Below are 26,631 nucleotides of genomic sequence, written 5' to 3'. Positions count from 1 at the left end.
CAGGGGAATAAGTCACTTAAAACACTGGAAATGAATCCCTGTACCCCGAATACTGTTGAAGTGGTGGAAACACAGTCTGCAGCTCCCAAAATCGAAGACACTGAGATGATGTCCACAACAACAGATACCATTGTGCCTGAAGATGGATCTGACTCAGAAACAGAAAACCACGTTGTTGTGTCCTACTGCCCCCCTATCATTGAAGAGGAAATATCAAATCCCACTATGGATGAACCTGTGGGGTTATCTCAGGTGGTTTACATTGACATTCAATCAATGTATCAGCCTCAAATTAAACCAGAAGAGGAGTCAGAAATAGACTTAGTGACTACCGCGGGCTATAAGCCACAAATGCAGCTGCCTGTCAGTGCTCTGAAAATAGAAAGTCGCACACCTGCCGAAGAAGAATCAGATAAAACAGCAGGTTACAGACCTCAAGCAAACACAAATGCCTGGAACATGGACACTCCAGACTCTCCTGGATCAGTTGAAAGCAACAATGAAAATACATCTTTTGGGAGCCCATGCTCCATTAATTCCCGACAGTTTCTGCTTCCCCCAAAAGATGACGAAGACTCTCCCAAGCCCAGTAACACAGGGTGGTCCTTCACACACTTTTTTCAGAACAAGCCAAATGATTAACAGTGAGTCGTCATTGCACCTGAACCTGCCTTCTAAATAAGCTCTTATTCCTGATGTTGTAAAGACAGGATGAAAAAAAGTGCTAAAAGCATGTGTTATTCTTGGAGACAGTCAGCAGAGGTTCTAGTAAGCTGAATGTTACTATGTTTAAGTTAGTGAAAGTGTTGATGTTCCATTTTAATAGAGGCTGATGCCAGAATTATAGCAATTTAGTTATTACTGTAGTAAAATATATTGGATATAAGCGGTATTGAGTTTAGATCTGATAAATATAGTCAAAGAACTCTGCCTACCTTCAGATAGTGTTTGAAGGCTAATATGATTTCATACAACTCATAACTTGGAAAGATTGCTTTGCTTTGTTGTAGTTGTTCTCAACCATGCATACTCAAATGGTGTAGTCCCAACAGGTATGCTCGCTTGAAGATTTCATTTACTGAAAACTTCAGCCTAATGTTTGGTAAGGGTATGGTTGGAAACTCTTGAGATCTTTCACCTAGTGATAAACTAACAACAAATCAAAGTTCTACTTTTCTCCCATATGAAAAGGTATTGTCAACTGTTTAACACTTTTGAAGCGATGGTCATTCAAATCTGTTGCTTTTTAACTAGACACTAGTTTCTGTACCTACTGTACAATGTTTATTCAATGTTTGACTCAGGGGTACAAACTTGGGAAAAAAGTGTAACACTGATTTAAACCTCAACAAGAACTGCATGAAGTTAAAAAAAAAAAAAAAAAAAAGAAAGAAAAGAAAAACAACCCTAGAATACTCTATACTTTTTCTGTCCTTTGGTTAAGGAGTTAATATTTCTTGATGTATTGCACTAATGCATTTTGTATTTTATAGTTTGAGCTCCAGATCTTCTGCGTCAAAGTCATTCTCTATTCCATTCCCTCACAGTATTCAGGAGTCTTTGCATTATGCAGTTATGTGAGCCATGGGGAAATCTCTGACCACTGACAGTAGTTGTCCAAGCCATTTGGCACCAGAAATCAGATGTAGTACTACAGCTCCGTGAGAACAAATTGCTCTTTGGATGGTCTTCATTATGTTAGCTCTGCTACCTGCTGCCTGGCTGTTCTCCACATTGTCCACCCAACAGGACCTTTTCCTACAAATCCTATCTAGGAGTGCAAAGGGGGATTTCTGCAGTGGCAGAAACTTTTAAGAGGTTTTATGGCCACTAATTCTACCTCTCCTTTACTAGACATGTGATGCAAAGATAAATGATTAAATGTTGTAAATTTGTATGCTTAAAGAAGTTTTCAGAACAATCATCTTTGATTTTTTTTTTTTCATGTATGCATCTATAGGCAACTGTAATTGTGGTATTTCACTGTGTAAATTTCCAACTGTAGCACACTGAGTTTCACTAGCTTACAATACAAAGTGCTTTCTAACATACCTATTCCATATTGTAAAACACAGTGAAGAGAGGTCAGATCTTGTGCTTGACCAAAAAGGGTCTCCATAAAGTCCTAACTAAATCTTTGTGTAGATCTCAATTTCCTGAACCAGTTTGTGGCATTTGAAAAAAATAAGATGGATGGATGGATTTCAAACTGAGATATATAACAGATAAGGAGGCTGGATTGACTAAGCTGCTAGCTGTAATGGTGTGAGCACAGACCAGAAGGGTGGCTTTAGCAGATGTTTGATCTACAGAACCACATAACCTGGCCATCAAAGTAAAACCAAGCATTAGGTTAAACCTAGTCACTGCAACGGGTGCTGCAGTTTCAGATACTGACATGTCTCTGCCATCTCCATAGAATGAAAACACGGAAGGATTTCAAAGCTGGCAGAACACTAAAGGCAAAACACTAAGTAGTTTCCAAATCATAATCACTAACAACTGTATATGACTTCTGGAAGAGTTTAGATATGTTTGCGGGCCTGAGAGAATACACACTCTGTCTGAAGAATGGAAAGTGCAGATAGGATTCTGCTCTAGAGGATGAATTCTGGAATGAACAGTGCTGCAAATGAAAAGTAAGGCAGCGTGAATAGCTGGTGTCCATCTGTCACCAGGCGTGCCTACAAGAGAAAGTTTCATGCCTAACCCATTACTGCTTGTTATTCAGAACACTAAATTAATACATAAAAGGAAGCAGTTCTACTCCTTGTGCCTGATAGCTAGGCAGCAATTGTGTCCTAATAGTAGCAGGGTTTTTTTTTATTTTATTTTCTATGTGCATTTATGTCCTAATGAATTTTAGATTGTGCTGACATATGCTTTTAACTGAAAGCAGAAGGTGTTTAGAACAGAGGGCATGGATAGTGGTTTGTCATGTTTTTGTTTAGTGGAGCAGTTTCTCCATACAGAGGAGCAGTTACTGTTATATGAAGATCCATAGGAAAAGGGAAAACTCTGTAGGAAAATAGCTGATCTCAGAGAATAACAGTGCTTTCTTATGGTTGTATTTTGCAAGAAGCAACACCAAACCCAAGTCTGGCAGTTTTTAACTTGGCAGACTGGAAGCCGGAGTGACCAGGCAGCACTCAAAGCTCACAGGGGGCAACCTAATACCCCTGGCAGTGCTCTCGAGGAGAATCGGTTCAACACAAGTATCACATATTCAAGTTTTCCTTCATGTTGGTCTTCATTTTCAGGAAAAGCAAAATCATTCTGTATTGCTTTATTTCACAATGATTGGGTAGTAGAGACTTCCCCTAATATAGGGTTGTCTTTAATGTAACCAAAGCACTCTCACTTAATTATCCACTGCTATTTTTTTTTTTTAACATTATTTGATTTGTGTTCCAATTTCCAGGATGTAGGGTAGAACAGTCCCATTAAGAGCAAAGGCTTACCATATTTTTAACCTTGTAGCCCTCCAGTGGGGCTTCACCTGTACGCTACCAGTGAGGACTCCTTTCAGATGTCTGTCTTAAATCTTCTGCAGCAAATCCAAATACTGTATTAGTGAAAGGATATGTGCTTATTTAGTGTCCATGCAAAGACACCCCTCGGTGTGGGTGTGTTGCGCAGTAAAAATGAACAACAAGGACCATCAGAGAATAGACTTTCTTTTTGAGCCCAAGTGATTTGTTAAACCAATGAAGCATGTTTAAGAAAGTCTTCCATACCAAAAGCACTTTCAAAGCATGGTGCTGTTTAACCTCTAGATGTATTGATGTCAATTGTGAGACTGAAACTTTGGGCTTCAAAGGAGATCAGACTCCTTGTACTTGTGCCTTTGGGCTTCCCAGTGAGTCTCTGTGGTCAAATTAGGTGTGAGTGAAACCCCATCCCTTTGTTTTTGAAAGATCTATTAGGAAGCTAGATGTAATGCATTTTCATCATTTTCTGAAAGATCTTTTCCCTTTATTGAACATCTATTTTGTTTTAATTCTTTAGGCTTTTTGCTTTTTTTTCCCTTAGAAAAATAGGAAAGTAAAAAATGGGAAAAGAAAAAAAAAATTCCAGAAGGGTTCTGAGTAGAAGAGCTTTTGTACAAAACACCTCACTCCTAACTCAGTGCTTCAATCCTCTGATGCAATCAGTGTCCAGAGATGTAGGGTGCCAGTGTCAAGCTGTTTCTTTCTGAAGCAAGTCACCAGTGTTGCTGCTTTTTATTTTGAGCCATGCCTGTCATATGTGACAATTGCGTTTGGTTTTTGTTATGATTTTTAGTACTGCTCATTTCATGCATGGAACATTGGCCATGTCTGATGTAACATCATGCACTATTCTATTTGACTTGTTCTTTATTTTTGTTGTTCTGACTGACATACAGGAGCATACTTGGGATCTTGATTTTGTGTGTTAAATTCTGGAGTTGTAAATTTGAATGTGATATACCTCACAGAACTACTAGTAAATATTTCAACAAAATAGTAAGCTAATATTACGGATGGGCAGTGAATTATCTCCCTTGCTATGTGGTGGCTGCAAATGCAGACTTAGGACCCAATCAGTGGTATTTGCTGTTGTTGCTGACTCTATTATCCATAGTTGCTGCTTAAATGGATGAGCTGTTTCTGAAAGGAAATCAGTAGCCATGTCATCCATCACAACACAATTGGCAAATGCAACACGTTTCTTCACCTTTGATTTACGAGGGGGACCAGAACTTTCCTTTGCTGGGCACACAGCAGTAGTGTGCTACTGCTCAACTCAAGTTTCAGGCTGCTCTGAAGGGGCACATTCAAGTCTCTTCTCTCCTTTTTTGTTTTTGACAAGTTCAGCAGGATAAAATTAGAGCTGAAGGCAGTGAGATTCCTTCTTATACTGTCCTCCACACTCAATAGAACATAAATGGTAGCAAAACTGAGGGTAACTGGATTTGTTGGAGGGAGAAGGTATTTGAATATCACTATTAAAAGGTGACGAGAAATTGTATCCTCTATTTTTAGACAGTAATTTCTTTGTAAATAGCATACTTGTATCTACAAGTAGATAAAAATACAGTAAAAGATTTGAAATACGCAGGATAAAAAAAATGTAATATTTCAAGAATCAAGTTGCTAACAAGGCTCTGTACCATAAATCTATCAAGAACTTCCCATCTAAATAGCATCCTTTGCTCTGCCACAGGCTTTGATGAAGACTTCAAATCAAATGGCATCAGAATTTTTAACACTAAGTAAGGTCCTAACTTTTCATGCAAATATGTGATAGCAGCATTATGTACCTAGGTGTGTATTGGCTTACAATTCCCAAAGCATGTTTTTTCAGAGCCCTGTACTTGAGGATATGCCTTAGGAAGTGCAGTTTCGCTTAGGGGAAATGGCTGCCATCTGCACTCCTCCCAGCGTCCTACGCCGAGTTCGTGCTGTTGTGCATTTAGCAGTGACCTGCGTGACTGATGTTTAGAGATGCTGTCAGCACATCTGCTGATTTGTTGTTGAATTCTTCTTTGACTTGTCATTAGCAAGCCTGAGAATACATTCTCCGGCCCCAAATGTTGCATACAGAGGTTGAGGAACATTGGAGTGTTTAAAAGCTCATTTCCTCATGCCTCTCCTAAATTTTTAAATATCTTCTTAGAGGCTGGAAAACAGTTTCTTCCATAACAGTTTTTTTCCCCTCCTCCATCATTTATATAACTCTGGATTTTCCCCCGTGTTTCTACGATAGTGTTTATTTCCTTTTTGCACATTATGCAAACAAACCTCAAATGATATTGGCAGGGTTTTCTGTAACTTTACAAGTTGTCCCAGTGTGCACAACAATGCTTTTTTTGTTTCCCCCCCACAAAAATGTCTGTCAACTCCTCTCACTCTTCCAACAAAAGAAAGTCTACAGAAAATATTTGTGGACTGAGCTTCACCAGGAAGTTCAGCAGCTGAGTTGGTCAGTGAGCAGGATGCTGCAAGGGATCCTTCACCAGTCTCACCCTCTCTTTGTGTCTGGGTGATGCCATGGTGAGCCAGAGTAATCAGCATCCTCATCTTTTACTGGGTTCCCTAACAACGTCTCTAGGGAGGATTTTGAATAGTCCCAAATCTGCACTTCGACTGGTGTTACCGGAAAGCAGGCTGCTGAGGAAGTAGAAGCACAGGTTCCATGAGCACTCTACCAGCCACACATTTCAATAACTTTGCAACTCATTTGGTTTAATGTGCAAATTGTAGTGCCCAGAGGGTGAAGTTTAACCAGAGGCTACATAAAAATTGAATGTTTTCATTTTCCTTTTTTGGGCTGAGAAAAACTCAAAAAACTCGAAGTGGGCAGAGTAAAATAGACGCCTGTAAAGTCTCATGCCTTTTAGTAGTAATACAAATACAGATACAAAACAATCCTCAAACTTCACCATGACAGGGTTTCCTTAATGTGATTTAAAGTGGCTTAGGGTGAACAATACTGTAAGCTTTGTAGCCTCTCAGATGGCCAAAAAATAAGAAAACTCTCATCTGAAACCCTACCTGATGATAATGGTAGTTTGAACTTCAGTCCAGCTGTGGCACGCAAAGCAGCAGAACTGGTGGAGTCATGCAAGTCACCCAAAAATTTGTTGTACTCTAATGCTGTAACTTTAAAAATATATGCTGTGAACAGGTTCAATGGTTCAATGTTTTGTTTTGTTGGGGTTTTTTTTTAGGTCTTTTTATACTGTCTTTTTACAGCATAAGTAATTTTTTTTAGAGATGGTTTTGTGTTCTATTTTTACAAATATTTTAATGGACTTTTGTTTAATAGTAGTGAAAATATTGTTTGCCAATTTGAAATGTTCATCTATAGAAATTAGTCCTGAGAATAAATCAATAAATCATACTGTCAAAACAGTCATCCTAATGCATTAAACCTAACCAGTCATTTAACATAGTTCTGTTGTTGAATGATACCGAAGTTTTCCAGCTTCCAAATCTGTTACTCAAAAAAGATTTTCACATTTTAAAATAATCATACAGCACTTTAATGAAGTTGTAGTATACCAAGTAAAGTAGTGATTCAACAGTGTGTATCAACAAGAAAATTTATTAGCTTAGCAATTAAACAAATGCATGCTTGAAAATGGAAGCATGGGATCACGATGGGGAAATAATATTCCAGTGGGTTAGATGACGTGAGACTAACCTAAGGCACCAACTTTGCAAATGTTTTAAAACTAGTTTGCTTGGCTGTTGTAATTCTTGTTGTATTGCTTGTGTGTCTAAAAACATGCATGTATTTAACAATTTTACCATAGTATTGCCATGGAATTTAATAAATATATTTTCTTACGCTCTTACATGTTTTGATATTCCTTGCTTGCATGTTTATTTTTAAGTAAGAGTTAAATTCTGCTCATGCTCCAGTGTAAACAGAGTTATTTTAACTTTGTGCCAGAATAAATAACCTCAGGATCTGGCAAGCACCGCCTTGGCTTCTTGATCAGTAGAGTAACACAAATACTCTCTCGGAACTGCTTCTTCTAAGCACAGCATTTCATAGCATGTATGTACAGCGTACACTGAAGCTCTTCTGGTTCATGTCATGCAACGTGAAGAGAAGTGGGCCTCCTACCTTTCCTGTGTCATCCTCAGTATATGGCTCTAATAAGTGGGGGTTGAGATGTGATTTCAAAGCTGAGAGCTTGTAGAGGTGAGGAGATGCAGCTCCCTCTAATGGATGGCTCTGTATGGTGGACATATGGCTCTGTATGGTGGATATCCCTATTCCAGGACGGAGGATGTAGTGGCAGGAGGAAGTGGTCCACGATGAGCATCGTGGGGTTGGTTTGGGTTATGTAGGATACATTCTGAAGATCTCCTAGTGGATCTGAGATGATCAGCTTCTATGGTGGCTGCAATATGGGCCTTATGTTTGAAGGTATTTATGCCACAACACTTACTAGTTCTTCTAGCAACATCCAAGGAATTTTGTATCTCATCTAGACTTATGAAGAGCGGCTGAGGGATGTGTTATTGTTTAGACTGGCGGAAAGAAGGCTCAGGGGAGACCTTATGGCTCTCTACAACTACCTGTAGGGAGGCTGTGGCGATATAGGGGTTAGCCTCTTCTCTGGTGTAACTAGTGATAGGTCTAGAGGGAATAGCCTCAAGTAATGTCAGGGAGATTCAGGTTGGATGTTAGGAAAATTTTTATCTCTGAAAGAGTTGTCAGAGGCTGGAATGAACTACCCACAGAGATAATTGAGTCACTGTCCTTGGAGGTGTTCAAGAAATGTTTAAATGTTGTACTAAGTGACGTGGTTTAGTGGGAAATACTGGTTGCAGGTGGACATTTGGGTGGGATGATCTTGCAAGTCTTTTCCAAACTTGGAGATTCTCTGATCCTGTGATTTAACCACAACACCTGAACCAACGAGTGACCCACTGGCTTAGTACTGTGCAGATAGAGAAGTGCCGTAATACAGCATACCATGTACAAAGGTTGCAGACCAGCTATCCTGCTGATCTCTACCACTGCAGTCAGCATATACAAGAGCAGCTGAGAGCACAGGCCCTTGAAGATGCAAGGTAGTCTCTGACCTCCCCATAATCAGCACAAGCCCTGCTCCACTACTTGAAGCTATGATGAGGCAAACATCCCAGTAGCGCACCTTACCATGCATGTGGCAAGTCCTCTCTTTGCAAGGATTCACCTTTGGGTGTGTGCTTGTTTTCTAGTCAGTAAGTCAGTGCAGAAATCAGATACTCACAGCACCTTTTTGTGTTGCATTTACAACATACAGTTACTATGGAAAAAATACCTCAAGTTAGTTGTGATCTGGAGCTTTTCATTCTGAGTGTGTTTCATAACTGGGAACTAATAATACAGGCAAAAAAAAAAAAAAAAAAAAAAAAAAGATTTAAAATCATGGAGCCAAGAGGAGCATGAGTTTCAAGTAGTGTTAGGGCTTCTGAACAATGTAAATTGTACTGTAACAGCAGTCTGACCAAGTTCAAAGGTTGGGTAGTGATGGGGGATTGGGATTGTCTGTACTTCACCATGAGCACATGGGTGCAGAGGGAGCTTTATGCTGTCAGTGTTTCCTGGCCTCATATCTGCATGCATTTTATGCTAACTTTATTTTCTCTGTTCTGTTAGCGCTATCTCCTCCTAACACATCACTGCCTGTAGCATTTGCATTCAGTGTTTCCCTGCATTTGCTGCTGCAATACATGAATAAAGGTTGCAGCATCCCAGTGTGTGTGTCATTTGTTAGTTCTAAAGAAAGCAGTATTGTGGTAGTTTGAATGAAACCCTGGTAATTGGAGATTTCATTTTTGAATTCTGCCTTGTTGATGCCAACATCAAAAGGTGTATCGAGGTTAAGAAAAAAATGGAAGTAAAACGAACAGTGAAAAATGTTTAATTTTATCACTGCGTCTTCAAAAGATGGGAAAAGTGAGGGAAAATCTCACGTCCACGGAAAGTTACCACAAAAGCTGCTGCTGTTGCCACTGGAAACTACTTGCGAATCTGCAAAAAAAAAAAAGAAAGAAAGAAAGAAAGAAAGAAAGAAAGAAAAAAAGGGGTGGAAAGCCTCTGAGTTGTGAGCCAGCCTTAAGTTCTGTCATCCCTTTTCTTCCACCCAGTCACAGTTTTTGTGGCTGTCTGCCCCATGGTGACCTTCACGACGTCCCCACTCCCACTCCTGGTGTCTCGCCGTCAGACGTGGTGCTGGAAAATGCAACCGGTGAGGCTGGCGCAGGGAGAACAGCATTGGCATTCCCTTAGAGAGGAAGACTGAGGAAAGCTTAAAAAAGACGGGGAGGAGAGGAACAACATCGTCTTTGTTCTGCACACAATAAACAAAGAATAATGCTCTGACAGTGAGGGAAAATTCAAGAGAAATGGGGACACTCAGCCCACAGTGCTGCCTGGCAGTCTCCGTGGCAGGCAATTTGGAGCTGGCAGAACAGAAGGGGCAAAAAAGGGACTGAAGAGGTGATATTTTTATTATTTTCGCAGATAGATCCCGTCCAGGCCCAGCTCCTAACAACACAGTCTGCACAGAGTCCTTACGGGGATGTGCAGGGACACCGCTGAGGGCCCTTGGTGCCCACAGGCCGGCCAGGCTGCAGGATGCTGTGGTAGGCCCGGGTGCTGCTGACACTTGAGCCCAGGTACAGAGATCTCAGCCCCACAGTGGGGACAAAGACCCACTGTGCATCACACCATGGAAAAAACAGAGCAAGTGGGAGATGCCCCCTCCACAGTAAACTTCAAAAACTAGAAGTGACTCACTGATGAGATGGGATTGCTGCTCTTTGTGGGTAGACTTCAGCAGTGTTTTAGCCTCTGTTTTGAAGGGTTTTCCCAAAAGCAGAACCTATGTGAGGAAAATGGTGATTCAGCAGGCACTTCTGGCAAGAAAATGCACTGGGTCCCAGGGCAGCCATCTCCAGCCACCTCCTCCTCATCACCTCCTGGCTTCCCAGAGCCAAGTTTAGGGACTGGGATAAAGAAGGGCCTCCAGTCCCTTACTTTTGGCTGCCAAAGACACACTGTTGCCAACATAAGGCTTTGCCTACAGTAGGGATCACCACTAGGTCTGGTTTCAGTTTCTGCTGCCATCTCTTTCTGCTTCATTTTTTTTTTCTTTTACTTTTTCCTTATTTTGCCCTAGGATGACCCAAGCAGACCTACCTGCCAGTACCCCAGCAGCTGGTCCTTGCAGAGTTGGCCTGAACTGGGTCTGAACTAGGCCCTCTCTGCCTTTGGCAGGGCATTAGGCAGGCAGGCAGCAGCTCCCAAAAAACATGGCATCTGCCCACTGGGCATCCTTCTCCCCTGACAACACCATCTATTTTTTTCGGACTCTTCCCTTGATTCCACAACTCAGTGCAGAGCTGTGGAATCATCCTGCCTCATCCCATCCAATGCTGGCAGCAAGGGGCTCTTCTCCCATGGAAAGCAGAGTGTCTTTCAGGATGAATGTGGAAAGTTAAGAAGAAAATCAAGACCTGAGATTAGATTTAGGAAGAGGATTACATTGCAAAGAGAGGCACAAAGACCCAGTGATGCCAGCTGCATTTCAATGGCCTTTTTGTAGCAGTTTTAATCTTTTTTCTCGAGTTTACTTATTTAACTGCTTGCTCCCTGTCAACCTGCTGCAAACAATGTGGAACACCATGGAGACCTGTTTTCCTGCCTGCCCAGCAGGTCCCTGCAAGAGGACTGGGAACAGCAAGGGCCCAGGTATGTATTTTGTCCCTGCTGTCCCCTGGGTTCCACCTCTGCGATGGGAACTTGAAATGCAATGAAAAACACAACAGTGGCAAAGCCCACCTGCACACCTGTCCCAGAGACTTAAGGAGTTACAGTGCATGTGCAAAAGCATGTGAAGTTGCCCCAGATTCAGAAGCCTGGCTTTTGTCTTGTCAAAAAGTCTGTACTGGGGAACGGTGACCACAGGGAAGGCAGTCTCTCTCCTCCATAGCACATATGTATATGAAACAGGACTGTCAATGGTTGATCCTGCTGCAATAACAAGGTTATACCAAGCCTCTGATACATGCTGGCTGATATGTAATGTGGTTAACAAATGGCCTCAGTGAATGAGCTGCACATCCTGGGCCTGATCCTGGGAAAACAGGACTAAGCACACTGCCATGCACTGTCCACCTTTCCCCAGTCCAGTCATGTCCAACCCATGGCCCGGGGCCTCATGCGGCCCAATGTACAGCAGAGAGCTGTGTGTGTTTTGGTTCATTGGCTGAACACAGTCCTGTGAGCAGCAGAAAATACACAGCCGCACTTCCTGTTTTGATAAAGGAATTTGAGAACAGGTTTCAAGATTGCTGGAAAAAAATACTTATTTTTTGGTCTATTTGCAACTCCATTTTCAGTCAACGTAAATACATGACCTGGGAATTTTCAAATGGAGTGTATAGAGTTGAAATCAGACACTCAACTCAAAAATCTGACCAGGATTCTTTCATAAGCCCCATCTTACCAGAGAAGAACATCCCTCCCTTCACAATCACGCCTTATTCACATCATCACTTTTTGGTAGTATGTATATTTGTGACCAATTGTTTTCAAGGATGATGCTTGGGAATAGTAAAATTTCATCAAAAATATCTGACAAATACTTTGATAGCTCACTGAGAACTTCAGCCAGTGCCATGGAACCAGGGACTGATGCATTAGCTTCACAAAAACAAGTCACATATCCCACTAGCTCTTTGTTTTTGTTGCTCTTTTTTTTCTTTTTTCTTTTTTTTAATAAAAAGCATTAGAGATTCAAATAGGTTTCTTTTCTTATGTGCATAAACTATATTATATATGAGGGCTGCTTGAAAGTACCTCCTCCTGTTTAATTATCTTGGCCCATGATGTCAGAGGTGGATATCAGTCGTACGGCAGCAGAGGACGAACTTTCCCACTAGTATTTCATTACGTGTTGTTGCTGTGTGACAGATGGCAGCAGAGGGGCAGTCAGATAGAATGACACCCAACAACAAAGCATGGATGATGCAAAGATGTGTCATTGAGATCCTCCATGCGAAAAAAAATGGCACCCACTGACATTCACTGAAGCTTGAGTAATGTTTACAGAGACCAGCCAGTGGATGTGAGCACAGTGAGACAGTGTACTGTGAATTTCAGCAGTGGTGATAGCCACAGTGGGTCAACTCTGCTGGTACAGATTTTTATGAGTGTGACACGCAGGTTCTTGTTCATCACCAGCAAAAGTGCATAGCTAATGATGGTGACTGTTGCAAAATAGTGCTTTGTAGCTGTGAATTTGCTCTATCAAATATCGTTATTGTGCATGTCTTATCAGTTGTAGTTTCCATGGAAATAAATAGGGGGCATTACTTTCGGAGCAAACTTTGTTTATGCAGCCTGAGACAATTTCTCTTCACTCAGCGTGGCCCAGGCCAGCAAAGAGGTTGGAGTCCATGCCCCAGTCCTTCCTCAGACAGGTGCCTGGGCTGCCCAAGTCCCCATGCCAGGTCAGATGTTCTCATGGTTCTTCCACCTGCTTTCTGCTCAGCCCACTGAGCAGAAGTTCCTGCTCCCAAATCCAGCCAGGGCAAATCGACAAACTCCACCAAGGAGACTGCAGATGTGCGTGCAGGGATGCTCCCCATCTGGAAGCTTTTCAGACACTCTATAAAAGAACTCAGAAAGGATTTTATTTTTTTTTTTTCTTTAAAGGAACCAATCACAGTGTCTGTGCTATTTGAACCCCCCCACACTCTCCATGATGCTACACAGCTGCATTGCTTATGCTCTGCTCTGTGCTGCGGTGGGGCGCTCTGCTAGTGCCAAATTCCCATGCAGTGATACATGCAGTTGGGAAGAGGCATTTAGAGAGTTATAGTTTGCTGCTTTTCCTTTCCCACAACGTCAGCAGAGGTATTTCCCACCCACTCCCCCTCCTCACGTTTCAAAGAGCAGCTTTTGTTCTGGATAAGTACTGCCTTGTACCTAAGCATTCTATACTCTGCAACAAATTACCTTAAAATAGACATGTCGCACACCAGATGTCTGCCTTGGAACTGCTCTCCTACCACAAAAATGAAAGGGGACAGAGGGGCACACGTGGCAGAACAGGGAGTGATGCTGTTTTAGGACTAGCATTACCCATCAACACATCATTCTCCAGGCCAAGGGGTATGGCCACATCTTGCTGCCCTGTGCCAGGATGGTCAGGTCACTGCTGCTTGGGAAAACCCCAGTGCATATAAAACACAGCCCTTTCCTCTCTAGCAGCCAGCAAGCCCGCAGTCTCCACAGGTTTTCCTTTTTACTCCATTTCAAATTCTTTGCACTTTTCTCTTTTACATCCTATTGCATCAAATTCCTCTTACTTTCAGGTTAAAGACGTGTCCTATCACATACTCCAGCGACACTTAGTTCATTCATTATCCTGATTTTGGAGACTGTATACAGGTTTCTCCCTCTTTATGCGGATCCTCAAATGTGAATAACTTTGTTTCTCCTGGGTGGAAAGCTACGTGTGGGAAAGCTGCCATCTGCCTATTTCCTCTGCAGTTTTTCTGCAGTGTGTTTTGAACAGGGGAACCCAGGTGCACATGCTAAGCGCAAGTTACGTATTTTAGCAATAAGAGTCTCCATTTCAGCTTGCAGAATGACTGGGGTCTCCTTGGCAGCAATTCCACACACTCAGATCTAGAACCAGCTAACATTTGTTCCCTCCATTCTGCAGCTCAGCTGCTCAAGGACAGCTTTATATGGGACAAGTCTCAGGAGCATGTCTCCATTCCCAAGGACTACCCCAGGCACAGTAAAAAGCAGCCAAAAGACCTGGCTGTCCGTTGCTATTGCCACATTGGATCATTTCAACACACAACAACTCAGAGGAGTCTGTGTCGGCAGGAACTTTGTGCATCTCTCATACCTCTGCCCTCTGGCATCTCGAGGCTCCTCTTCAGCTAAAGAGTTAACAGAACCCAAAATTTCTAAACTATGAAATTTTGGATTGTTTCCTTACTGTCTCGACAGCACTCAGTTTGCCTGCTTAAATTACAGTTTGGCAATCAAGGTTGCACAAGTGTTGGTCCAGTGCCTAGAAATTATTTTATTTTCAGAGGATTGTGACCTATGAAGGTCTCTTGCACATTCCTTCTTGACATTTTTTTAGGATCAAAAATTGTGACTCAAAACATGACAGCAGAGAGAGTTTGATCTTTTTTTCTCCTAAACTTTTAATCTGTTTAGCCAGGAAAACTTCATCATGTACATTTTTAAGCTGTCAAAATTTACAAAACAAAACAGAACAGAACAGAACAAAAAAAGTTTTAAAACTGATTATAGTTCACAAATATCCCCAACAAAAACTGTATAATATTGATCCTTCTGTATAACCAACTGAAACCACAGGTCACTTCGCTGTTTGATTTTTCTTTTCTTTTCTTTTCTTTTCTTTTCTTTTTTTTTTCTGGAAAGTGTGCAAAGAGCTAAATGTATAGTACACTTAAATGTTAAAAGTTATACCACATAAGCAGGTCTGCTGCTGCTATAAAAAATATCAAAGTATAAAATTACTTCTACAAAATCGGTCCATTGATTTTTGTTGCTTGTAGTAAAAAAGTAGACTTTAAGAACTTTCTCCTCACCAAACAACAATATTTTGAAACCAAGTACTGCAGGTGTTATTTACACAGGATGGAACATAATTTAGCTAAATCAGAGAGCAATAAGAACTACTAATACAGAGACATACGTTTGAATGCATAGATACATTTCCTGCTTGTGTTTTTGTTGCACAACATAGTTACTGTACCACTGCAAGATAGAATGAATGCAGGTGTTTAATGACTGCTCTTTTTGACATAAAAAAGACACCTACGGACCACGGCACAGCCACTGAGCTACTTACAACATCACAGTTCTTTGCTGTTTGCACCAACACACGATCTTTAGCGCTCACTACACACGCAGGGGGAAAGGGGATGGATCCTATACAAAATACTCAGTTTGGTCTGGACAGCAGAGGAAAGGAGAGGGAAAATGTTTTTCAGGGTATCCCCTTTGGCTCTGTCATCTTCCCGGATGGCAACCGTGGTCTGGCCACGGAGGGCTGCAGCAAGCTGGCTTTCAGCTGCATACACAAGCACAGGACGGGTCCTCGCCACCCGGGTTCTTCTCTTGTCACTTGGTCCCACAGGTGTTGATGTTCTTCCCATCAGCTGCATCCTCCACCAGTGAGATATGGTAGTCAGTTGACAGTGTGAGGTGTGAGATGCAGCCCACCAGCCCCCGCAGGTACTGCCTGTTGGTGTGCAGGGCTATCTCCTTCATGCCTCCTGCGGGAAAGAAGTGAATTTTAATGTGTGCATTCTGTTGTTAAAATTAGCTTTGGACACTCAAAGCGGATAAACAGAAGAGAGTGAACTAGGATTCTGACTACTGCAGAAACTGTAGCACTACTAAGTTCTGAGTAAGCTTGGTGCCCAGGCTCCCGGTAACAAACAGTGTTTGTCCCTTAATTACCTGCAGGTGTACTTCAGTGCAACCTTTGGTGCTTATCCCCTCTCCTACCGCAGTATCCCCTGAAGAGGCCTCCCTCCAGAAACCAGGCTGTAGAGGACCAAAGGCCACTTCACGGAGCCTTCATCTTAAGGAAGATGGAGGTAGGATGCCTTGGCTTGCAGCTGCCCTCACAAGCAGAAAAACACAGCTGTGTTCTGAACACGAATGATGATCACTCACCAACATAGAGATCTCCATTGATGTTTAGCTGCCTCATTTTTCCAGGAGATTTACCAGTCCTGGCTCCATAATCATCCACAGTTACCTTGCCGGACTGCCCATCTCTGAAATGAAAAGCAAACAGCTCTCATGTATCCAGCTTACAACCAGGCAGGGGAAGCAGCAGCATCTCCCCCATCCAGGAGGCCAGGACAACTCAACATCTGGAGAGCAAAGGGGTGGATTCTGGGAACCCCACAGGCAGCATTGGGCTGCACTGATCCTGACCCTTCAGGATTATGTTTTCCATGGATATGCAATTATGGTGACACATTTCTGGGGGAAAAACAGACTGGAGAAGTTAACAGCACAGCTCAGGAGGAGGGGAGGGTGGGCACGTGCTGACAGGCATTTTAAAATCAGATATACAAAACTAAACTACAGAAGCTTGGACAAGAAGGGGGGAAAATGATATTCTTAGAAGGCCCATTACATATTCAAAAGGCTCCTTTCTTGCTTGAGCTCTTAGGCTGCTTCCATCTTACCGATGGTCAATAAACTCACTGACAGAGGAGCCACTTGGTAGGCTTTGCTTCTCATTTTGGTAACAAGATGTACTAACATCAGCCTGTGACTTCCATGGAACCGACATCTCACGAGGCGGTAGATGTGTGCTTTCCCTGCTGGGCCTGCTGGCCTCCCATGAGGTAATGAGCTATAAATATGAGTTATATATACACTGTGAGATGTCTGCGCCTCCCTCAGATAGAAAAAGTAGGCAAACATGGTCCGTGCTCCAGACATTGTTCCAGCCCACAAAGTGCTCACTAGGGAATTTCAAAATGCAGACATGAAAGGGAGATGCAACTAACCCATATGGCATAAGCTGAAGAGAGAGCCTGTCACCACTGGGGAGCAGACTGCCTGGGGCTGTGCTGGTCTCAGAGCTGGCACTACCACCTCTCGTACAAAGATCTCAATGTACACCCTCCTGCTACAGCCAAACTGCTCACAGCTTAGGAAAGAAGTGGTGAGAGAGCACGGGGTGCAGTGGCTCACAACCAGATGGCAGCTCTGAGGCGGCATGCAGCTACTCACCTAACAGCCTTGACCCGGTGCCATCGGCCATCGCTGAAGGAGCCATTCACCACTATGGAAGCAATGCCACTGCCTAAGTTGTAGCTGAAATTAAAAAAAAAAAAAGAAGAAGAAGAAAAAGAAAAAAGAAAAAAAAGTAATATGTTACTGCTTCCCTCACAAGGACGGGCTTCCTGCCATGCTGGCTGAACACCCTTGCTCTGTGCCTCATGCATCTGCTCAGCTCCCAGAGCCTCCTTCCTTAGATTTTGGAGTGGGCCAGTAGCTTCCTTCAGACTCCAGCAGTGATGTACTTTCTTCGCAAAGTTAAGATCATAGAATAATATAAAAAATTTGCTCCTAACCTGCCTCAGACCAGAGAGGATACCAACACCACCAGCCCAGGTGGCAAGGATAGGACTTCTGCATGGCAGTTCCTCTGAGCACCAGGAGGCTGAAATGGTCAGTGATCTACAGAACTTTGGCCTAAGAGCAGAGATGAATGGGAGAATGCACACATGGCTGATAAACTATTACAGGGGCAAATAAAACATGCAGCCTATAGCAGACTCACAAATCATCTCAATTATAGGGAAGGTTGAGACCTATGATGCTAGAAAGAGTGAAGCCTAATGATGTAAAGACAGAGATAACAATGACTTCTCTGTTTCACTTGCAGCTCTGAGTATTTCTTTGCATTTGCTGCTACTGAAATTACTCAGCAGGCATTCCCATCATATTCACACTTAAAGCATCTTATTTCTGAGCCCCAAACATCTGAGCCTACTTTCATGAAGGGAGGTGACGCTGCAGCACTGAGCTACTGGATGTTCCGCTGCCTGAATAGTCTGAGCCCCAGATGCTGATTGATGGCCTTCTGCCTGTATCGAGGCTAAAGACTACATCATTAAATATTTGGATAAGATTGATCCTGGAATGAAGTTCAAGGTCAGAGTTAGGCACTTGAAAAAAGGATATTATGCCTACATGCTGCCCAGAGCAAAGCAGTCAACCTAAATTTGACTACTCACAGAGGCTTGATTGTGTCTCAAGCCAAGTATCTCCTCTCATCCTGCAGGCAGAAGAAGTGTGCTGCAGGAAGATACAGCTGTTTCCAAACTCAGCTTTATATCTCAGTGTTACACACTTAGTTACAAAATGAGAGTCATATCCCTAATGAATAGGGATTCTCTGAAATATAGATATAACCTACAGAAGCACAGAAGAACAGAGAGAGTTTACAGCACTGAACAGGGAACCCATCCCCTTTGGGTAGGGAAAAAAAAAAAAAAGTGATTTGAATTTCAAACCTGAACACAGATACCTAATTTTGTACTTCCTGACCAAATGAAGCCTACGATTTTTTTTTGACCTAATCTGTCAAAAGCTGCTCTTTTCAAAAGTAGCATGAGGTTTACTTGCTGTGAAAGATGATACTTCTTTAACTTGTTTGTCCTCTCATCATCTCCATTGTTCACTTTAATTATGCAGTGATGGTTTACATGAATTTCAATCTGAGATCTTAATTTTAATCTTTCCTAAATGTATAAGGAAAGTACAATTGTCTCAGTAGAAACAAAACAAAACAAAACAAAACAATGGCTTTAGTCTAAAACCTTTGTGTTTCTTTACAGTGTGCTGAGAAAACAAACACAATAGATTCGCCACTTATTAACCAGCATCTTGGAAAGACAGGCTCTACCAAAGACATAAAATGCACCACTTCTGCAGATTCAATTCCTAATTTATAAAACAGTGAGGTAGCTAAGAGTTACTAAATGGTTAACCACGGGAAACCACATGATAATATCTTGAAATAAATTAATTTAAATAGAAATATGTATCTTTGCCTGTGCATCTGTGGTTGTGAAGAGCAATCCGGGAAGTCAAGTAAAAGGTAGTTCCAAATTGGCTTAAATGGTTAACAAAATCTTTGTCATTTAATCAACAGGCATTTGTAATAATCCATAATAACAGTGAAATTTGTAGTTTTTTTATTTCAGTATTTGTCTTAAAGTGGGTCACGTGGAAAGGTATGGCTTTCAAAAGCAGGAGTCACAAAAAGTGCCATGCACAAAGTTGCACTGAGTCTGCCTAAGTGTCTGCAGGGGAGCAAGTAATTCTGAAGAGCCAGAAGTCAACTTCAGTGATTTCCCAGTACTTCCTGGTTCAAGCTTTTTGATGATAATATTACTCTTTTCTTAAACAAGTGGTTTCATTGGTAGTGGCATTAACAAAGCCTGGTGCCAGCTGGTCTTGCTTCACAGAGTTAGGCTACTTTTGAGTTTAAGAATGCAGGATTCCTGCTCTCATGTGTATCCACCAGTGCCTGATGAAGACTGAGCCTACTGTGAGCACAGGCACTAGCAAGGGTTTGTTTCTTTGACCTTTGTTTTGTTTGCAAGCCCTACACCTTTCTACTTAATTGAAAAAGCAATTACTTCAAGAGCCATGGAGGGAATTACCGTACTCTTACCACCACAGGATGACTTTCAACAAAATCACACTTAAAATATGATGGTCTAAGAATAGGTAGGGAGAGAGGAAAGATACTGTTGTGTAGTTGGCCTAGACAAGAACTGGACCTATCTTTGAACAAACCTCGAAGTCTGAATTATCCCACAATGTATCAAAGGACAAGCGCACTGGAAATGCAGTGTAGATTCCTTTCAGCATGGAGTGCATTGTCTGCCAACAAATAAATAAATAAATAAGAAACGATGGTTTACCTGAATATTAATGCTCCTTCTTGAAGGCCAAGAGAAATGAAATCACTATTAGGTCGCATAGGACTGTCTCCCCTCCACATCAAAAGACCTTCTTTCATAGTAGTTTTAAACCTCATGAAAACATTTGTTCTTGATCCTGATACCCTGTTTAATGTAAAATAAGAAAATAGTAGTAAACATGGAACTAGTACAGTCCTTTTTCAAACAGTCCTAAAAGACAATACAGCATTTCTTCTTCACTGATCTTGCTCATTTCTGTTTAGTAACTTGCCCACATGGTGATTTATGAGGCACTGTGGTTCACAGGCCCATTTCCAACATTTTGAGGTGAAGGAATAGAGCTTGGCTCTCCAGAATCCCGAGCACTGGTTTGTTACACAAAGAAGAAAAAATATTTTTTGTCCCCATTTCACATGAGATGGACTCTAACAAGCAGACTTTGAGAAGGTCTAATAGGTTCAGTGCACTGGTAGGTGAGAGGTACTGAGCTGCAAGTGAGAGTATTTGGGAAGCCTCTCCCCAGCCAATGGCTGAAATACAGGCAAGCATTTGCTGGAATAAATTTTGCAGCCTGAGCACCTTTTAGGGTGGGGGTAGCAGGGTGGAGGGAAGTTTAAGGATCTAAATTTTATTTAGAGTAAGAGTTTAACTCCTTAGTCCGTGTAGTGGGATCTGTATTATATGTCTGCTCTCTGTTCTTGGAAAGTATAAACCAGTCCTTCTCTATGTTAGACATATGCCATAAATATCACTTCTTTAAAGCTTGCGAGATGCTTAGTTGATCTGATTCATAAACATATTAATAGAAAATATATTTTTCAAAAAATTTAGAAATTGAGAAATGTAGCTTAAAATGCTCAGATAAATAACAGCCTCCCACATGAGTATTCCAATATTATGATAGTAAACAACCAGTATGATCACTTAAGCTCACAGGAGATACATTACCTTTTCAGGATGTCTGGATTATCATATATAAGGTAACTACGACCAATGAACTGTGGGATTTCAATTGCTTCTGTAATGGCTGAAAAGTATTAAAAATATGATGCATGTTAGCTGACGTGGAAATAGGAAGAGAAAAGATTGTTATTGTTGACTTACTCCCACATCAGCAGGTGGCCCAGAACCCAGTTGGACTTGATCACACTGGCTTCCAAAAAGGCACTGCCAGTTTCTATGTAAATGCAAGGGTAGTAGCTGAGGCAGGTCGAACTACTGACTTTATGCCAAGGTCCTAATGTATTACCCCACCATAAACATCACTGCAGGAAAAGATGAAGTACTGGGAAAATTTAGCAGTTTTTTTTCACTCCCTGTTATGACATTCCTTGATTCTCCATGGTGGCCCGAGCACCTCTGGATGGCACCACAGGAAGAGGATAGCTCTGGGAGGACATCCAAGCTGTCCTTCATCATTTTACGCCTACTGAAAGCAAATGACACTATTCCAAAGGCTGTCTGACAGAATGTACAAAGCCTCTTGGCTGATGCAATCAGCATGCACAGCAGTGCTGTCCAGGAGGGTGGGTATGAGTTGCTCACTGCTGCTCCCCCAGCACCTTGCCAGGGACAGCCCCTGGCACAGCTGTGTTGTGCAGTCCCAGTCCCTGCTGGCACCTATAGCTAGCTTCTCAGCTCTCATAACTGCCTATTGCATAAATATAAGCCAATTTAATAAAATCCATGAAATAGCTAACTTCATCCTATTTTCCCCTTGAGAACTAATCCCCTCAACCCATTCCTAATCCCATCCATATAAATTGCACACTTTTCAGAGCGTGGATACACACTCTCTTTGTACAATACTGAGTCTGGCTGGGCTTTAAGAGCTCACTGTTACACAGATACAAAGCAATTGATGTAGTCTGGCAGCCAACAACAGCAATACAAAATTGAGCTCTTAGTGCCAAGGGTGAGCATTTTAGATAGTGACAAATGTTTGTTTCCATCCATAGTGAAATCAGGAAAGCTGCCTAATGTGTCTAAAGAAACCACTACAGCCCGCAGCCTGCCAGAGCTGTTGGAAGACTGTGAGAGATGTGCGGTGCACAGCCAGATGCTGCCCTGAGTCTGGGGCTTTCTGCACTGGGCAGCCTTTGACTATGATGGAAGAGGGCAAAGGATGTCAGGCACCCTTCTGCCTCCACCATGTGCTGTGCTGGTGCTACCGCCCCGCTGCTTCTGCCTTCAGCAGGGGAAGGGGCACAGCCCTTGCTCCTGATCTCACAGTGATTTCCTCTACAGAGTAAAGCCTCATGGGTGTTTATCTCTGCTTGCTCTTTGGTGTGCTCTTCACCTGCTGCACAGTATGTAACTGCAGAAAACCATGTGAAGTTAAGCAATACTTTGATGCATGCAAGATCTTCACAAATGGAAGGGAGTAGGATGGGCAAGATGTTATAACAAACACCTTCAGTCCCTGCTCATCACTGTGCTGTTGGTTGGCACTGAAGCTCTCAAGCAGGAGTGAGGTCTGAACAACTACCGTGCAGCATGAGGGAGCACCTACCTCTGCAAAACACCTGCCTGGCTCTGCTGCTTTGCAAATACATGGAGCAGCTCTGCAGCCACCACACTGTGCTTGGCAGGTGCTCTGGATGCAGTTTCAAATATTAACAGGACAAGGTTGAAGGAAGTACAGTATAATGCTAGAAAATGTTTTGGCTTATTGATAGAAAATTGCCAGACCTAATGGCAGTCCAGCATCCAGTTTGCTAAAGCAGACACAGGCACATAATGACAGAGCAGTTTTCATATCATTTGCAGTACTTACTGTTGAGGCAGTAATTTCCACACTCTGCAGTGAGTCAGCAAAAAAAACAAAACAAAACAAAACAAGAACATTCTAGTTTTAGTTTTCTATGGCATAATTTTCTCCCATCCAATGGCCAGCTACTTTCATGCCCACCTTTTATGCACATACACAATCCCCACTTCCTTTTTGCATAGGCAAGTATAATCACCTGTGAAGGCAGCACACATGAGTGTTTTACCCTAACTATGTTTACTTGCCAGCTCAAAACACATAAAGATGCAGTTAGGTAGGACAAGCACCAAACTTCTCTGCTGTTTTCAAGTATTAGCAACTCACCATGGCTTATGCAGGGATCTGCTCTACACAGGGCATAGTGACAGTTAACTGCTCTATTCCACCTAACTAGTACAGATAAATTTAATACTCATCACAGCTTGGACAGAAAATATAAATCACAGTAATACCCCAGTAATGCTCTATTGAATTCTCAGCCAATGATCCGCTACAGCATCCAGCTTGTATCTCATATCAAAATCATTTGAGTTTTTTAAGTATGTATATAACTTTGGAGAAGGAGACACAGTACAACACGAGCACTTTGTTTTTTTTTCAGTGCTTGGAGTTACAGCAAGCTGGATGCAGTCTGCACTGCCAGCCTTTCTCTCAGGGGCTGAGTGCACTAACCAAAGCCCTGTGCTGAAGTAGTGTTGTCCATGCATGTGCATGCTGCTTTAGCTTTGTCTACAGCCTACCGACAAGATACTGGTAATGGCAATTCTGAGAAATTTGCACTGAGTTCATAAGGGTTGCCCTGGATAGAGGTGCAGGAGGAGGGCTTTCTGCACTCTCTGCACATCCGTGAACAGGCAGTCACATGCCCCAGCTGCGAGCCATTCTCTTGCCTTGGCTAACTCTGGAGACCTAGGATTGCTGCAGATACCATCTTGACGCCAGGAGCACAGCACTCAGCAAAATCACAGTTCTTCCTCCTTCCCACTGAGAAGCTGGGATAAATGACGCTGCTCCTGCTATTAGCTAGACCGCAATAACGTAAATGGCGGGGTTTCTTGCATTGTTTTTTAATAAATGTTTTTGTTCTAAGACATTGTCTTTCTGTGCAAGAAAAGGTCAATCTATTCATCATGATTTAACCAAGACGACTATTTTTTACTTTGATGTTTATGCCTGTGATAAATGAAAGAGTGGGTGAAGACAGTAATGTCACTCAGCTCTTTTTAACTTAGTTTGCCGTTACACCAGGAATCATTTCCCTAGGGATTTTTCAAGACCAAGCCTGATGGAAGGGAAATACCTCCACCTAGTGGAATCATATGTATTCCTTTATTTAAGGTTTTTCATGTGAACGCTTTCCTGAGTCTGAGAAGTGAAATATTGCAGTTGTTCTGAGGAAAGAAAAACTACATGTGCCTGGGCAGGCTTTCCTCCTTGGTGGTCTCCATTGCTGTACCACGGCAGGATTTGCACAGATGCTGAAATTGCAGAGTAGTCATGTCTATAAAAGGATTAGTCTTTTCTGTATATGAGAACAGAGTTTGTCGTTAGCACTAGTGAGGATTAAATTACAAGGGTTATCAATCCTTGTGCTTCAGAATGTAAAATAATCCCTGGCTGAAGGACGTTGCCAGGAATTGCCCCTTTATATGGTCTGTGTAACCAGGGAGGTGGGAGGTATATGAGGTGTTCAATGCTGAGCACTGCGAGCAACCTGATAGCAAGCTGCTGTCTATGAATTATTGCTCCTTGCTGGGATAACAGTTATGATGTTCCTAAATAACAAAATGAATTCTTCCCTGGGTACACAGAACGTGCATGAATGCGAAGGGGGCCACGTCCTCCAGGATTTCTATTTCAAGAAATGTGTGCAACAATTGTAGGTGCTAAATCTCTCCCTATTTTTGCAAACAATTCTAGACTGAGATGCAGCCATCATTACCTTTCTGGCAATGCTGTCCATCGAATCCCAGGGGACAGTCACATTCATAGCTGTCCTTCTTGGGAACGCAGCTGCCTCCATTTGCACATGGAGAGCCCACACAGGGGTGGGCAGCATTTACTAGGTTGACTCCAAAAGTGAAATCCTGTTTCACATCAATTGTTCGGTCATTCAAGATAATCTACAGGTTAAAAAGAAAGAAATAGAGGAAGAAAAAAATGCTTATTAAACTCTTATAAGCTTTTCATGTTGCACTGCTAGTCAGAAGACTTCTCTGTAAGACTTCAAAGAAAGGTAATCCTTGAAACTTGGCCAACAATCTGTTCCTTGGGATCCGAGTGTTTTCCAGGAACTGGTCCAACAAATTCTGTTGCTCACTTTGACCTGTTGGAGATAAATTTCTTTTGTGTTTCATGGCAGAGAACTAGGCAACCCCTATATGGAGAGAAGTGGTGTGGGATTTACTGATCTGTCCTCCGAATACTGAGCCATGAGCTATGACTGGAAAATCAGATGAGCACTGCTGAGGAAAAGTGTCTCTGAGATCAGGAATCCCCCAAGAGACTAGTGTTGAGAACAGGAACACTAAGTAGAAGAGTTTGTTTTTCATGTTTTCTATTCCTTTCTAGCACATCTTCTTGCTGGAAAGAAGCTTGAGTTAAGAACAGATGAAAAACCAAATGACTTCACAAAACTGCCTGTGTACAAACCAAGGAGAATTGTTAAATGCTGGGATTTTCCCAATGTGTCAGCAACATATGTTCTACAATAAAACTGACACTTGTATAATTTCAGCTGATACCACAGACCACATCTGTGTATTCAGCTTCTGATCTCAGCTACATCAAGATAAGAAATGTATTTCCACAAACAAGGTCAGAAGTGAGAATTTTAATTATTAACTCAAATCACAATTAACTCAGACAATATATCTTAGGAGGTTTATTTAGGGACGGGGAATTGCATGAAGACCTTATTCTCTGATACAGCACTAAACAACTCCAACAGTAGTCCTGTCATGAATATCGACCAGCGAAGAGCCCATCACCCTTCCAGCTTCTGTAACTTTCAGCTACATTGTGCCAGCAGTTAACATGCTCTCTCTCTTAAAATGTGCATGTTATTTCTGCACTTAGATTGTCTTCAGTTTCCAGTCCTTGTTTCACTGTGCCTCTTCCTGCATCATCTGGAAGAAATCTCATCCTAATGCAGAAATTAGCAGATCACAACAAAGTCAATTCCTTAGCCTCAGCTGAGTCACTTAAGTAGACTGAGATCTTAGGCCTTCCTACACCTGACCTGTTTTCCAGTGCTTAGAGATGTTTGCAGCTTTATTTCTATTCCATTCTTCAAAATTCTGCTATGTGTGAACACAGCAGTCAATTACTAGTCTCCAGTGTCTGAGAGGCTGACAATATTCTCCCCTGACATCCCATCTACGGTCTCACCTACACAAGAAAAATAACAGTGCATTCTCAACATTTCTAAAACATTATCAATGCCTTATCAATGGGGGTTATGCCTTATCAGTCAGCTATCAATGGGGGTACAGTCCCCCATCATGCAAGTGTGATCTATGTTCTTTATTCCCTACCTGACTGTTCAAATCACACAATATTTGTCAATTCACCTTTTCAAACATATTAGTGTGACTGACCTGTTCCCACCACTATTACTGATTCCTTCAGTTCTCTTGTATTTCATTTCTTCAACTAAATAACTGACACAGACACTGAAAAATGGTAGAGCTTGATCGTTGGATGAAACCATTAACAGTGAATTAAAATTATCCTTCTGTCCTTGATTAATTATTATGGTATGCATTAACAGGGTTTTATATTTATTAATTAAAGTTAATGCAAATATTTACTCATTTTAAATACATAGGATTCAAGGCCAATTTTGGGGCATTATCCAAATTA

The 26,631-nt window shown here is 42.0% G+C and overlaps 2 protein-coding genes across 7 annotated transcripts in view; one reads left to right on the top strand and one right to left on the bottom strand.

Moving 5' to 3' along the window:
* LIFR (LIF receptor subunit alpha) overlaps positions 1 to 7,324 on the top strand; it is a 91,136-nt gene extending 83,812 nt beyond the window's left edge. For 3 of the 5 annotated variants that reach the window (NM_001396716.1, NM_204575.2, NM_001396715.1), the window contains exon 21: positions 4 to 1,623. In NM_001396716.1, the coding sequence (NP_001383645.1) occupies positions 4 to 642 (639 nt within the window). In that variant the 3' untranslated portion in view covers positions 643 to 1,623. Of the gene's footprint in view, positions 1 to 3 lie in introns of all 5 variants that reach the window. The other 2 variants (XM_046905193.1, XM_046905192.1) reach the window with 1 other exon arrangement.
* Positions 7,325 to 14,685: 7,361 nt separating this feature from the next.
* EGFLAM (EGF like, fibronectin type III and laminin G domains) overlaps positions 14,686 to 26,631 on the bottom strand; it is a 73,290-nt gene continuing 61,344 nt past the window's right edge. The window contains exons 18-24 of one of the 2 annotated variants that reach the window (XM_425019.8): positions 24,710 to 24,890; positions 22,774 to 22,797; positions 20,946 to 21,024; positions 19,998 to 20,141; positions 17,290 to 17,373; positions 16,213 to 16,316; positions 14,686 to 15,806 (exon numbers count right to left, since the gene is read on the bottom strand). In XM_425019.8, coding sequence (XP_425019.5) covers positions 15,652 to 15,806; positions 16,213 to 16,316; positions 17,290 to 17,373; positions 19,998 to 20,141; positions 20,946 to 21,024; positions 22,774 to 22,797; positions 24,710 to 24,890 — 771 coding nt within the window. In that variant the 3' untranslated portion in view covers positions 14,686 to 15,651. The remainder of the gene's footprint in view (positions 15,807 to 16,212; positions 16,317 to 17,289; positions 17,374 to 19,997; positions 20,142 to 20,945; positions 21,025 to 22,773; positions 22,798 to 24,709; positions 24,891 to 26,631) is intronic. The other variant, XM_004937200.5, reaches the window with a different exon arrangement.

The sequence above is a fragment of the Gallus gallus genome, chromosome Z, assembly GCF_016699485.2.
Source record: "Gallus gallus isolate bGalGal1 chromosome Z, bGalGal1.mat.broiler.GRCg7b, whole genome shotgun sequence".
Lineage (NCBI taxonomy): Eukaryota > Metazoa > Chordata > Aves > Galliformes > Phasianidae > Gallus > Gallus gallus.
This window is presented reverse-complemented; position numbering and strand designations above follow the sequence as displayed.